The sequence below is a fragment of the Aotus nancymaae genome, unplaced genomic scaffold (genome assembly GCF_030222135.1).
Source record: "Aotus nancymaae isolate 86718 unplaced genomic scaffold, 86718_ANA_hifiasm-v0.15.2.pri h1tg000018l, whole genome shotgun sequence".
Lineage (NCBI taxonomy): Eukaryota > Metazoa > Chordata > Mammalia > Primates > Aotidae > Aotus > Aotus nancymaae.
In genome coordinates this window covers 21,634,013-21,649,681 of record NW_026988430.1, presented here as the reverse complement: position 1 = coordinate 21,649,681, position 15,669 = coordinate 21,634,013, and the positions used below count along the sequence as shown (strand labels likewise).

Sequence of the window (15,669 nt, the reverse complement as noted above, 5' to 3'; positions counted from 1 at the left end):
CAAAGATAGTACCAAATTCTATATACTGGTTTTTCCTTTACATAAACACGTATGATGGAGTTTCATTTATAAATCAAGTACAGTAAGAGATTAATAACAAGAATAGAACAATTACAGCAAGGTAATATAATAAAAGGTATGTGAATGTGGTCTCTCTCTTTCAAAGTGTCTTATTGTACTATACCATGGGTAATTGAAACCATGTAAAGCTAAACCAAAGATAAGGAGGATTACTGTATTTATGAATAATACCATGTTCTTTAAGTAAAGTATTCGAGTTATTATATAACACACTAAAACAAGACAGCATAGTAGCCATACTTGTGACTTTAGAGATATGAGATTTTTAAACGTAGCTCAGAGTAACAATAAAATCTTATTTATTTTCTCTTCTACTATAATGCAATCTATAAATTCAACTGGAAAAGCTACATCCCTACTTTGGTAGTTTATTATTGCCCAGGCTGGAGTGCAAAGGTGTGATCTCGGTTCAACAAAACCTCTGCCTCCCGGGTTCAAGTGATTCTCCTGCCTCAGCCTCCCGAGTAGCTGAGATTATAGGCATGCACCACCACACCTGGCTAATTTTGTATTTTTAGTAGAGATGGAGTTTCTCCATGTTGGCCAGCTGGTCTCGAACTCCGTTGATCTGCCTGCCTCAGCCTCCCAAAGTGCTGGGATTACAGGCGTGAGCCACTGCACCCAGCCGTCTATTGCCTTTTAAAATAAGTAAAGATGTCTGGGAATGGTAGCTCATGCCTATAGTCCCAGCACTTTGGGAGGCCAAAGTGGGTAGACCATTTGAGGTCAGGAGTTTGAGACCAGCCTGGCCAACATGGTGAAACCACATCTCTACCAAAAATACAAAAATTAGCCAGACATTGTGGCATGTGCCTATAATCAAAGTTACTCAAGAAGCTGAGGCACGAGCATCGCTTGAACCCAAGAGGCGGACGTTGCAGTGAGCTGAGATCGTACCACTGCACTCCAGCCTGGGAGACAGAGTGAGTGAGATTCTGTCTCAAAAAAAATTTTTTAAAGTAAAGATTTATGAGATAATTCATAGCACCAGTTCTGATACTCACAAGGTGAAAGAATGGTTGTATTAGTTTCCTGCTGCTGCTTTAATAAGTTACCACAAACTGTTGGCTTAAAAACAACACACATTTATTCTCTTACAGTTCTGGAGGCCAGAAGTCTGCAATCAGTTTCATTGGACTGAAATCAAGATGTCGGCAAGGCTGAACTCCTCTGGAGGCTTGAGGGGATAATCTGTTTCCTTGTCTTTTCCAGAGTCTGGAACTATATTCTTTGGCTCATGGGCTCTTTCTCCATCTTCAAAGTCAGCAGCATAGCATCTTCTCCCTTTGACTCTGTCTCCCTCTGTTTCCATCACATGGCTTTCCCCTCTTCTATGTAGTCAAATCTCCTTCTGCCTCCTTCTTATAAGAGTACATGTTATTGCATTAAGGGCCCACATGCATAATCCAGGATAATCTCTCCATCTCAAGATCCTTAACTTATCACATCTGCAAAGTCATTTTTTGGTAAAATAAGGTAACATTTACAGGTTTCAGGGTATTGGACATGAATTTAATTTGGGGGGTATTCTTCAGACTACCAAAATGGAACAAATTACCTACCATTGTTGGGATTGAAAGCTAAATCCAAATTTTCAGTGGTATAAGTAGCTGAAGCTACTTGCACAGAAGCAGAAGTAGGAAACACAAGTATATGAGTACATGATGTATCCTGTGGGGTATTTAGCTGAGATGTCTGCATGTTTAGAGTAGTGCTTCTTCCAAATACAGAACCAGTTGACACAGAATCTGAAAATGAAAGACTTTTTTTAATAAATGAGGAATAAATTTTATGTAATACTTAAAAACTTAACTGCATGAAGAATTAAATCTGATATAAACTAAAGATAGCTAACCTGGCATAATAACGAAAGAGCCTTGGGGCTCCATTGCCACCAAGCAAGCACTGAGAATGCTAGGGGAGTCTGCAGCAGATATACCACACATTCTACACATGTCTTTGAGCCTTTTACTTAGAGACTGCAAATTTCGACGACTCAGCAAACAGCTCCAATCTGTGGGTATCAACAGTAAAAAAACAAAAATCAAAGTAACAGTATTATTATTTTTTTAATGAGTTTAGTCTTTGAAAGGTAACAGCATTATTAACATCCTTGCAGAACCAAGTTAAAGTTAAAACATAAAAAGTTAATAAATTTTAAATTAGTGTATTCCTCAAACAGGAGTCATCATCAAGTTGAAATTCTTACTGCTGATGCTACTCAACATCCTTTATCCCCCTAATTTTAGGATACACCACCTTCAATTAGTATCTGCTCAACAGAGGATGAGTTAAATAACAATCAGAAAATGGAAAAAACAGAAGACAAGAACAGCAGCAAGAGTGATATTAAAGTTAAAAAATAGTAAAATGTCTTCTTAAAATTTGAATTAAGCCATTTGTGGCCTACACATATGTGGTTCCTTACTTGATAACCTTTGCATTTTATTCAACAGATATACCTAGATGTAGTCTGAACAGTGCATGAATTAACATGAAACGGAAATTTAAATACTAATAAAAGCACAATTTTACCTTTCAATTCTCCATGACCAATCCTTCCTAGACGACCAATTACAACTCTCCATGGTAATGAACTCATTTGTACAAGTCCCAAGCACCACTCCCAAAGTTTCTGTAGACCAAATTTTCTAGCAGAACCTTTTTTCCGACGAGCCCTATTGTATGAATAAAGAGAGAGTTATAAATATTTCTAAAATTTATATGACATTTTAAGACAGCTCAAATTTGTGAAAAACAGGTCCCTTAATTTTAGTGCTTCACACTTTTACACAAGTCTTAAGCGAGAATATTCATAAAATCATAGATTTGGCATGTAAGTTTGTTTTTGTAATTCACACTACAATTTATAAAACTGTTCAAAAAGTTTGTCTATAAAACAACTCAATTAGTCAGAAATACTGCTCTACACCAGCGATTTTTTTTTTTTTTTTTTTTTTTGGAGATGGAATCTCACTCTGTCACCCAGGCTGGAGTGCGGTGGCACGATTTTGGCTCACTGCAACCTCTGACTCCTGGGCTCAAGTGATTCTCCTGCCTCAGCCTCCCAAGTAGCTGGGATTACAGCCACCTGGCTAATTTTTGCAGTTTTAGCAGAGAGGGGGTTTCACCATGTTGGTCAGGCTGTTCTCAACTCCTGACCTCAGATGATGGCAGATCACCTCAGCATCCCAAAGTGTTGCAACAGGCATAAGCCACTGTGCCCATCCCTGCAAACTTTTTTTTAAAGAGCCAGTACTTCAAATGGGAATAGCCAGATTTGGTCAATGGTCTGTAGCAAGCAATCTCTGCTCTATGCTATAGTTGAAGAATAGCCAAAACACCACCCATCTGAGTCCAAACAACATTGTTATATGTTTTCTGCATACATGTCCTTCACTAGGTAAATATACAACATAAACATTCTATGGCTGAGCAACAGTGGCTATCACTTTATTTATTTATTTATTTGTTTGTTTGAGATGGAGTCTCAGTCTGTCACCCAGGCTGGAGTGCAATGGCGTAGTCTCGACTCACTGCAACCTCCACCTCCCGAGTTCAAGCAATTCTCCTGCCTCAGCCTCCTGAGTAGCTGGAACTACAGGCGCATGCCACCACACCTAGCTAATTTTCGTATTTTTAGTAGAGATAGTGTTTCACTGTGTTGGCCAGGCTGGTCTCAAACTCCTGACCTTGTGATCCACCCTCCTCGGCCTCTCAAAGTGCTGGGATTTTACAGGCGTGAACCACCGTGACCTGCCAACAGTGGTTATCACTTATTGAGTACTTACTATGCACCATCCATTGTGCCCAGTTTATATGTAATACCTCATTTCATCCTAACAACTCTATGAGACAAATAAAATTATCCTCCAAATTTTACAGATAAGCTGTAACTCAGCTGGCTAAGGTAGTTGGTTTCCAAGATCAGTAGTGGCGGGTTTGGGATTTGAGCCCAGGTCTGACTCCATCACTGTCTCCCCAAATCCCCCTTTTTTTCTGAGACGGATTTTTGTTCTTGACACCAAGGCTGGAGTGCAATGGCGTGATCTCAGCTCACTGTAACCTTCATCTCCTGGGTTCAAGCGATTCTCCTGCCTCAGTCTCTCAAGTAGTGGGATTATGGGCATGTGCCACCATGCCTTGCTAATTTTTTTGTATTTTCAGTAGAGACCAGATTTCACCATGTCAGTCAGGCTGGTCCCGAACTCCTGACCTCAGGTGATCTGCCCACCTCAGCCCTCCCAAAGTGCTGGGATTACAGGTGACAGTCACCTCTCCCAGCCCCATCATTGCCCCTTTTAACTATTCTCTCACTTCTACTTTATCAAGATAGTAAAATGGTAACACTATTTTGATGATGAAAAGGGCGGTATTTTTTTTCTCTACTTTCTCATACTTCACAGATTAGCATATTCTTTCCCAAGCTCACTTAATTAGTATAAATATCCCATTAAAAAAATCAAAATTGTATCCAGGAAATAAGATAGGAAGCACTGTTCTACGGTTTATATTATAAAGGTTAATAGACTTGTTAATCTTTATAACCAATAATATAAAATGTTTCTATATTCTTCTTCCCCCGCATAACTCAGACCTAATAATCATTAGATATTTCTGCATATATTCAATTTCTCACCTAAAAAGAACAGACCATTATATAATAAAGAAGAAAATCAAAGAAAGAACCCAAATTCTTTTTTTTTTTTGAGACAGGATCTCACTCTGTTGTCCAGGGTGAAGTGCAGTGGCGCAACCTCAGCTCACTGCAGCCTCGACTTCCTAGGCTCAAGTGATCCTTCTGCCTCAGTCTCCTGAGTAGCTGGGACTACACGTCTAGGCAAATTTTTGTATTTTTGCAGAGACCGGGTTTTGCCATGTTGTCCAGGCTGGTCTTAAACTCCTGGAATCAAGTGATCTGTCTTGTCTCAGCCTCCCAAAGTGCTGGGATTACAAGCATGAGCCACCATGCCTGGCCAGAACCCAAATCTTAAAACTAAAAATCATTTCACAGATTTGCTTTTCAGGTTCTCCTGAAGAGCATTCACTAGCCTTGAAAACATGTTTCAAGGCTTTAGTAAAGCCTTGAAATGATTATTAAGTGATAACTCATTATGAGGCTCACCTGTTGGGACCTATTAGTTATATCCTTCTTAAATAACTAGACGTGATATTTATTGCCAAGGAGAATTCTAAAACGGCCATCACATTCTGAAGACAACCAAACTATTTTTTTTTTCTGAGACAGAGTCTCATTCTTGTCGCCCGGGCTGGAATGCAATGGCGTGATCTTGGCTCACTGGTAACCTCCGCCTCCCAGATTCAAGTGATTCTCCTGCCTTAGCCTCCCAAGTAGCTGGGATTACAGACACCCACCACCACACCCGGCTACATCCTAACATTTAAATGGTAAAATTTTAAATCGCCAATTTTAGGAAAGGAAGTTAACTTATTCAGTTAATTAGGGACTGTATCTTAGATGATACATGAGTAAAGTTTAAATGTTCTATAGATACTTTACTAGACTTATTTATTTTTTATTTTTATTTTTTGAGATGGAGTTTTGCTCTTGTTGCCCAGGCTGGAGTGCAATGATGCAATCTTGTCTCATGGCAACCCCTACCTCCTGGTTCAAGCGATTCTCCTACCTCTGCCTCCCGAATAGCTGGGATTACAGGCATGCACCACCACAAGTGGTTAATTTTTTGTATTTTTAGTAGGGACAGAGTTTCTCCATGTTGGTCAGGCTGGTCTCGAACTACTGACCTCAGGTGATCCACTTGCTTCGGCTTCCCAAGTGCTGGGATTATAGGCATGAGCCACACTGCACCTGGCCTACTAGACCATTTGTTAATTGCAGAAGAGTTTTCTAACTACATCTTTTAAAAACGTTCAGTTAAAATAATTGTCTCAAGCTTTATAATTCAGAAATTAGGGACCTTAATTTTTTTGTTTGTATAATAGATTAATCACAATTATTTTTAATTATCTTAGTTATACAACATAAACATTCACTACAGAAAAAAGTAAAAAGCACCCACAATACCCCATCTTAATATTTTAATACACATAAAACCTTCAAACTGGTTTCTGTTCATTAAAAATGAAACAAAATATGTTTGTGTGTACGTGTGTGTGTGTGTGTGTGTGTGTGTGTGTGTATATATATATATATATATACATGAATTTTAAAAAATGGAATAATATGATACATTTAGGGAAATACAAATACCTATTTGGAACATCGATGTTAATGATACAAGTTTCTAAAAGTTCTCCATATAGATCTGTGCAAGATGCAAGAATCCACCTTTGATCATGTGATAAACAGTAGCCCACAAAAAGAACATTATATTTCTGTCCAGCTTCTCCAAATGTTTCTCCTAGCTCTGTCTGTTTGTCCTTCACTGGAGCCAGAATAAAAGGAGGTGCATAAAGTCGAATACACTCTGGTCTCTATAAAATAAAAAATTAAGGTATTATGATACTGTACAATCTTAGGGAAATATTGCATTGAAAACGTAATTATTATCTACCCAATAAGATAACTGGAAAATGAGAGCTAAACAAAAAATTGCACATAGTTTTGCATAATATCATAAAAATGTTGGCCAAATGCAGTGGCTCATGCCTGTAATCTCAGCACTTTGGGAAGCAGAGGTGGGCGATCACCTGAGGTCAGGAGTTCAAGACCAGCCTGGCTAACATGGCGAAACGCCACACACACAAAAAATTAGCTGGACATGGTGGTACATGCCTGTAATCCCAGCTACTCAGGAGGCTGAGGCAGGAAAATCACTTGAACCCAGGAGGCCAAGGTTGTGGTGAGCCGAGATCACCCCACTGCACTCCAGCCTGGGCAACAGAGCAAAGCTCCATCTCGGGGCTGGGGCGGGGGGAAGTATGTATAGTCATTCAATAACTTTGATCATGAAAAACATACTTACATCAGGACTTCTAAGGGCAGTTTCCATGGCTAAACCTGGACCAAAGCCAGTCAATGTTTTCACATTGGTTGATGTTGGAAGTGGCCTCCGACACTGGGTAAAGGCCGAAAAAGCCAGGGATTTTAAATGCTGGGTATAGATTTGTCTATCTTCATGCTTCACAGGTTGCAACAGGTACTGACAAGGAATAATCTAAGAAGTATAGGCAAATATTACAAATGTTAAACTTCCAAAAGAGAATCAAAGGAACTGTGGGTCTAAAACTCTAAACATTTTTTACTAGAAAATTTAAACAAAACATAATTTAAATGAAAATTTAAGGATTATTTTCTTATCTATTACGGAGGCTTTTAATAAGCAGCCAATTTTACCAATGGGTCCTGAACTAAGGTACCATTTAAAACCTTTAAAATTTTCTTGCCAGGCACAGTGGCTCACGCCTCTAATCCTAGAGCTTTGGGAGGCTGAGGCGGGCGGATCACGAGGTCAAGAGATTGAGACCATCATGGCCAACATGGTGAAACCCCGTCTCTACTAAAAATGCAAAAATTAGCTGGGTGTGGTGGCATGCACCTCAAGTCCCAGCTGCTTGGGAGGCTGAGGCAGGAGAATCATTTGAACCCGGGAGGTGGAGGTTGTAGTGAGTCAAGAGCGAGCCACTGCCTTCCAGTCTGGCAAAAAAAAAAAACTATAAAATGTTCTATATAACACTTATGTTAATTAATACTGCCACTGATTAGTCCTGTTGAAGTCTATAAAATAAATTCCAAATTTCTTCTAACAATATGGCTAATTGTTTTCTCTTTTTCTGGTAACCTGTCTTGTTTAGGTACATGCTACATTTTTCTATTTAGGATTACAAATTTAAAAATTGGTTTATAAAATAACACAGAAGAAACATTTAATGTACTTAATGCAATCTTTTTATTCTGTAATATTACTGTGGTATGACTGTGAAGTTTATCTTTTATAAATTCTCTAAGATTTCTATTATGATATTACTTTAAGTAAAATCAATATAATATAACTTAGCTTTTAGATAATCAATTTGAATACAGAAAAGCAGTATCTGAAACTTCTGACATCAAACTGTTTTACATAATTTTAACTCACAACATTTATCACTCTTACCTGTACAGAAACAGTACTCTTGATATGAGGAGGAAGAGTCTGGACCATTTCTAGAAAGCATCGAAGTAGCCCCAACGTCCACACATTAGAAGAGTTAGTGCTCTCGTCTTTATTTTCATATGTAAAAGGATCAATTATATAAACAACGATTGCAGGTGGATAAGTGATTGCATGTGAATCACCATCTGTGGGGATTCCCACTTTATCCCGATCCATCGTGCTAAAATTTAAGGTAGAAATAAGATAAAAAGTTGTACTGTATGTGCTTGGGACAGCATCTAAGCAGGTTCTTAATATCCCCCTTCTCTCTCTTTTTTGGTGAGAGGTATGAGAAATCCTCTCTGAAAATGAAGGACATTTCTTTCTTGCCAAAGTGAACCATAAATAAAGTACGTAGAATTTCACAGTGTATAAAGACGCTTGCCTTAAGAGGTCTTGCCTTACATGTACCAAAAAAAAAAAAAAAAAATTATTAAACCATAGAATATTAGATGCCAAAGACTGCTTAGAGTTTAAGGGATAAACTGAGACAAAGATAGGTCTCTCTGTCTGAGACTATCTCAAATAGCTGCCCAAATTTATAAAGTTGGGTACAGGTAGAACTAGACCAGAAATAAAACACATTTCTAGACTTATTCAATGTTCTAGTACATTTTTAGACTACATGTATTTTTTATTCTTATTTTTTGAGATAGAGTCTCACTATGTTGACCAGGTTGTTCTTGAACTCTTGGTCTCAAGCAATCCTCCTGCCTTGGCCTCTCAAAATGCTAGGATTACTGGCATAAGCCACTTTACCTGGTCCCATTTTTAGTTTATATACATTTATTTCATACTTCATAGCTTCAATGAACAAATTTCATTCTCTGATGGGTGATTTAATTTTTTTTAAACTTCAGATCTATTCAGATGTTCAAGATGGGTAAATCAATCTGGGTAATGGTTTTTTACCCATATATGAGTGTACTTTTGGGCACAACTGCATCCCAGGTAGCTGACAGATATAATTAAGCTCTGGCCAACCTAGCCTATAAACCAAAAGGAAAGCTCACAAAACACCTTTGTCATAAAAGGAGAGCTGTCATAATCATTCTTGTCACCATAAATAAATTGTAATCACTGTGTAAAGTACTTAATGTATATTGTATCATATTACTCTCAGTTTACAGATAAGGAAACAAGCTGACAAAATTAGAGCTTGCTCTAAGTCACAAAGCAGGTAAACGGCAGAGCAGAGCTGAGATTCCAAACTTTAACAGGACGCACTATCGAACAGACTGGCTCAATAGTGACTTCTCAATCACTAGAATGAACTGCACAGGCAAATCTACTTATAGTTATGCCACAGAAGACTCAAATGTCATATGGTATTGGACTATATGGTTTTCAAGTTCTTAATTCCCACCCTCTGATTCTAGAATTCTATGATAAAGACTTTATGAAGAATCTACATTACAATTTTATAAATAAAATATTCAACACTAGGCCAGGTATGGTGGCTCACGCCTGTAATCCCAGTACTTTAGGAAGCTAAGGAAGGCAGATTGCTGAGTCCAAGGGTTCCAGACCAGCCTGGGCAACATGGTAAAACCCTGTCTCTACTAAAAATACAAAAATTAGCCAGGCGTGGTGGCACATGCCCATAATTCCAGATACTTGGGAGGCTGAGGCAGGAGAATTGCTCAAACCTGGGAGTCAGAGGTTGCAGTGAGTGGAGATCCCACCACTGTACTCCAGCCTGGATGAAAGAATGAGACTTTGTCTCAAAAAAGAAAAAAAAGGAGCATCATCGTTTTTTTATATTTCTGCAAGAATCAGTATTTTTAAAGGTACCTTTCAGACACATCAGGATGTGGCTGAATGGGAAGTGAAGATGACTCTCCAGAAATCCCAGCTGTCTGTAGAGCTGATGGCTGTTGCCCTCCTAGGTGACCGCTCTGAACTGTATTTGCTTGTGTAGACATGGATCCTGCAGCATTACTGTTCATACTGCCAAAGGGTGGAAATGAAGGTAGTTTATTTGATGATACTCCACTATTCAAGTTGGAGGATGATGAAGATGAAGTTGAAGCTGTGGTCAAAGTTGAATTAGCTGTGGCAACTGAAGTAGATATGGCAACACCTGAAGTCATTGTCATAGTAGTGCTCGCTGCAGATGCTAAGGTGGTAGATGGAGTATTAGCATTTCCAGTATTTGCCATCTGAGATGGAGTAACCAAAGACTGACTTGTAGGGGCAACTAAATTTGGCTGGGAAAGTAGAGAGCTGTCCAATGGCAGGGAAGCAAGATAAGGACCTAAAGGATAAAAACAGGTAGGAAATTTAATTATTTTACCGACTGTTTTTTTTTTTAATTGTACTGTGTAAATAAAATAATCCAGTTGATATTTTCTTGGTAATTATAGCCCCTGAATTTCTTGCTAATGGTGTGATCTATACTTACTTTCTATTTTCCCTTAGAAACTGAAGAAGAAACATATTTAAAATGGAATTTTCACTCAAAATTAATGAAAGTTTAACAAAATTCTAAGTATAATTAAATGTAAGAAAAGTTATCTAGCAATATTCATCAAACTATTCAAAGGGTTTCTAAATCACAAATCAAATAAATATTGACTACATTAGGAGCTAATAAAAACATAAAATGGTATAATGTTATTATGAGGTTCAAATTATAGGACTGTCTAATGAGATTCAATAGTTTGGTTCTGTATCTCCTTGGATTAAGTCGAAAGGAAGTCCACTGATACTTATTTCAAGAGTATTTATAAGCCGTACAGTTGCACATAGGTACAATGAAAGAAAAAAAAAGTGTAATCAGCAAGTCTTAAATAGCTGCCATTTTCTTAGCACAACAAAGAATTATTTCTTGGTTTTGTACAGATTAACCATACATTATTTTATCTTTAAACTGTAACAAATCAACAATCTTAATGTTAATAAACCATCAGACCCTACAGAAGCAACAGAATATTTGTTTATAACCCACAATTTCTTCATACTTGATGGGATCCCTCATTAGGAATCAGCAAACTTTTTCTGTAAAGGGTCATATAATAGTATTTTTGTCTTTACAGCCACACAGACTCTATCATAACTACTCAGCTCCAATGTTGTAGCACAAAAGCAGCCAGAGAAAATACATAAATAAATGAGGATGGTTGTGTGCCAATAAAATTTTATCTACAAAAACAGCTGGTGGACCAGGCCACACTTTGCCAATACTAGACTTATACAGTAAATACAAACTCAATACCTAGATCATATCTGCAGACTTGTGCATAAAGCTTGAGTTTAGAAAATGCTTCATTGTTACCATCAGCTGCCTGAGAAAACCATTCTGCTACCAACTTTTCTGATAGTTTCTTTGATGCAGTAGATCCAACTCTCATGATCCCATCTGTTAACAGTCGAGAAATAGGTCTATGTTGACCTAATCGACAGGACTACAAATATACATACAGAAAGCAGAATTAGTAAATTTATTATAATATTTTAGGTACATATTATAAAACAAAGTATGAAAGCTATTTAAAATAAGCTTAACCATTTGCAATTCACAGTTGTGATAAAAATATCAAGGGTGTTTCTAGAAGTAGGGCAAAAAAATAAACGTATCAAAGGTGAAATAGTGCTATAGGTCTTTTTCATTTTTACATTAGAAATTCATTAAATTTTTTTCAAAATTAAAATATCTCTAATGAAAAAACACCTAGGTAACACTAGAACCATTTGGTTTGAATAATAAAAGCTTGCAGAATGCAGAAATAAAAAAGCATAAAAATGCAGTCATTTTATGTATATATTAACTCCAATTCATGTATTATAAATACACATATCCCTAAATCAAAGCAAAATAAAAATTGGTATATAAATACATTTATATACTCTCTCCCTCTAGTTCTGTGAGCCACTGATTTTTGTTATAAGAAGCCTAATGGTCTGATAAATTTATAACATTGGATTAAGCAAATTTAGAAGACTTTTTTACTGTAAGAATTTCAAAACCTTTAATAACCTAATATGAATTGTGACTCTCTAAAAGATAATATAATATACAATGTTTCCGCAAGCCTACGGAACTTTTTTTCTGAGAGAATTTTTTTTTTTAGGCAAAGTCTTGCTCTGTCACCTAAGCTGGAGTGCAATGGCATGATCTTGGCTCACTGCAACCTCCGCTTCCTGGGTTCAAGTGATTCTCCTCCTTCAGCCTCCCAAGTAGCTGGGATTACAGGCGCCCGCCACCACACCCAGCTAATTTTTGTATTTTTTAGTACAGATGGGGTTTCACCATATTGGTCAGGCTAGTCTCGAACTCCTGACCTCAGGTGATCCACCTGCCTTGGCCTCCCAAAATGCTGGGATTACAGGCATGAGCCACTGCGCCAAGCCTCTGAGAGAATTTTACCAGACTAATGTTCCAAATAACACCCTTTGGGAAATGTTTATTTATTAAAAACACACTACAGAGACCTTGTAATTATGTGGAAAATTTTATAAGGAAGCTAAACTAGCATATACTAACATTCAGAGTGTAAAATGCATCAAAATTTAAAGACTAAATTTCCAAGCCTTTGTGGGAAAAGAAGGGAATAATAAAGTAAGATTTTATGTACCATAACATTTATAATTTACAATTATTATGCCTGGTGATGGATACATGAGAATTGTAACTTAAAAGAATAGGCAAGAATTTCAGACCTGAAATGGACCTTAGAGATATCTAGCATAGATAGTTTTAAAAAATTATTTATTTATTTATTTATTTAGAGAAGGAGTTTCACTCTTGTTGCCCAGGTTGAAGTGCAATGGCGTGACCTTGGCTCACCGCAACTTCTGCCTCCCAGGTTCAAGCGATTCTCCTGCCTCAGCCTCCCAAGTAGCTGGGATTACAGACATGCGCCACCATGCCTGGCTAATTATGTATTTTTAGTAGAGATGGGGTTTCTCCATATTGGTCAGGCTGGTCTCAAACTCCCGACCTCAGGGGATCTGTCCGTCTTGGCCTCCCAAAGTGTTGGGATCATAGGCGTGAGCCACTGTGCCTGGCCAAATTTATTTTGCATATGAGAAAAGTGAGGTCTAGTGTCACTACCTGAAATTCTAGAGAATAAAGACTAGAATTTTTATAAATGTAATTTTTTTCCTGGCTATTTAACATTGTTACCCTTCGTTTTAGAAAAGGTCACATTAAATGGGATATATATCTATATGCCCTCAATGTTTCTTCCTCCAATAGGGATATAGCCACTCTGACCCACAACATACACATCTAACAGACTGGGTCAAACTCAGCAAAGAATGTAACTGGCTAGTATGAGAAATAAACATCTAATCTGACATCATCACTGTGTCCCAATCAACTAAATTTACCAGTATGCCATATATATATACATATATATATATGCACATATATATATATACATATATATATATATAACAATATAAATCATAAGGTAGTTTTAAAATATCATCTCTTTTTAAACACCTACCTCATATATTGCAGTAAGATCTCTAAAAAAGCTTTTGGCTCCATTTAACAAGGCTTCATTCTCTGGACACAGTACAACATAGGCTATATCTCTTTGAGATCCATAGGGTTCCAGCATAAGTCTCTCCCAATAAGGAAGAGCAAATGGAGAAAGCACCAGATAATCATAATCATAACCCAACAAAAATGTGGGGATTGGCAGTGGTTCTGGGGATTCATCAGTTCCTAAATAAGAAAGATGTATTTTAAGAAACACTTAAAAACAAGACATGTCTCCTTTTTATTTAAATGTCAAAAGTTAATGAAGTCATTATTAGTGAAACTTTTTTATTAAAGACAAAAAATACTTAATGCCAGTTGATCAAGACTTCTCAACAGCTAGAAATCTCCTGAACAAGTCTGTTTATTTATTTATTTTTTTGAGATAGGGTCTTGTTCTGTTGCCCAGGCTAGACTGCAGTGGCACAATCATGCCTCACCACAGCGTCAACCTACTGGGCTCAAGCAATCCTCCGGCCTCGGCTTCCTGAATAGCTGGGACTACAAGTGTGTGCCATTATGCTTGGCTAATTTTTAAAGTTTTTGTAGAGATGGGATCTTGTTGTGTTGCCCAGGTTGGTCTCAAACTCCTGAGCTCAAGTAATCCTCCCTCAGCCTCCCAAAGTGCTGGGATTACATGTGGGAGCCACCATGCCTGGTCTGCATTTAAATTTTTGGCATGAAAATACACTGTAGGCCAGGTGCTGTGACTCATGCCTATAATCTCAGCACCTTGGGAGGCTGAGGCAGGAGGATTACTTAAGCCCAGGAGTTTGAGACAAGCCTTGGCAACACAGTGAGACACCATCTCTATTTATACATTTAAAAATAATATAATTTTAAAAATAGGAAAAAAAACTTAAGAGCTCATGTTAAGTATTCTTTTTTTTTTTTTTTTTTTTTTTTTGAGACGGAGTTTCGCTCTTGTTTCCCAGGCTGGAGCGCAATGGCGCGATCTCGGCTCACCGCAATCTCCGCCTCCTGGATTCAGGCAATTCTCCTGCCTCAGCCTCCTGAGTAGCTGGGATTACAGGCACGCGCCACCATGCCCAGCTAATTTTTTGTATTAGTAGAGACGGGGTTTCACCATGTTGACCAGGATGGTCTCGATCTCTTGACCTCGTGATCCACCCGCCTCGGCCTCCCAAAGTGCTGGGATTACAGGCTTGAGCCACCGCGCCCGGCCGAAGTATTCTTTTTTTTTAGTTTTTTTGTTTGTTTGTTTGTTTTTGAGATGGAGTCGTGCTCTGTTGCCCAGGCTGCTGTGCAGTGGCCCAATCACCACTCACTCCAACCTCCACCTCCTGGGTTCAAGCAATTCTTGCACCTCAGCTTCCTGAGTAGCTGTGATTATAGGCGTACATAACCATACCTGGATAATTTTTGTATTTTTTGTAGAGACAGGGTTTCACCATGTTGGCCAGGCTGGTCTCAAACTCCTGACCTCAAGTGATCTGCCCACCTTGGCCTTCCAAAGTGCTGGGATTATAGGTGTGAATCACCATGCCTGGTGAGTGTTCTTACCACAATAAAAATTTTTTAAAAGAAAATGACCAACAACCTAATAGAAAAATGGGTTAAGAACATGAAGAGTACAAAACAAAAATATCTCTTACACATAAAAAGATGCTCTTTCTCATTAAAAAAAGCAATTTAAAATTAGTAACAGCAAACAATGATAATGCTATGTGCTAGGTACTATTCAAAGCTCTTTGCATGTACGACTCATTTAATCCTCACAAGAAAACACAAGGCAGAAACTATTACTAACTTCATTTTAGAGATGAGAAAACGTAAATGAACAAGTTAAGTAATTTCTCTAGTATTTTACAAGAAGCAGCAGAGCAGGAATTTAAACCCAAGAAATCTATCCCCACAGTCTATACCATTTAATCTCTCAAACTATAATAGGAAATAACCATTTTTCACCCACTGACTCAGCATCCTACTAGGCAAAGCTTTGGGAAAATAGGCACTTTA

General features: G+C 37.9%; 1 protein-coding gene across 2 annotated transcripts in view; it reads right to left on the bottom strand.

Annotated features, from left to right (window-relative positions):
• Positions 1–15,669, bottom strand: part of MED13 (mediator complex subunit 13) — a 122,301-nt gene that overhangs the window by 12,784 nt on the left and 93,848 nt on the right. For both annotated transcript variants that reach the window (XR_010343345.1, XM_012445468.3), the window contains exons 18-26: positions 13,652–13,875; positions 11,416–11,605; positions 9,993–10,455; positions 8,160–8,379; positions 7,029–7,220; positions 6,314–6,537; positions 2,617–2,759; positions 1,937–2,095; positions 1,644–1,829 (exon numbers count right to left, since the gene is read on the bottom strand). Coding sequence is in view for 1 of the 2 variants with exons in the window: in XM_012445468.3 (XP_012300891.1) it covers positions 1,644–1,829; positions 1,937–2,095; positions 2,617–2,759; positions 6,314–6,537; positions 7,029–7,220; positions 8,160–8,379; positions 9,993–10,455; positions 11,416–11,605; positions 13,652–13,875 (2,001 nt within the window). In the remaining variant the exon portion in view is untranslated. The remainder of the gene's footprint in view (positions 1–1,643; positions 1,830–1,936; positions 2,096–2,616; positions 2,760–6,313; positions 6,538–7,028; positions 7,221–8,159; positions 8,380–9,992; positions 10,456–11,415; positions 11,606–13,651; positions 13,876–15,669) is intronic.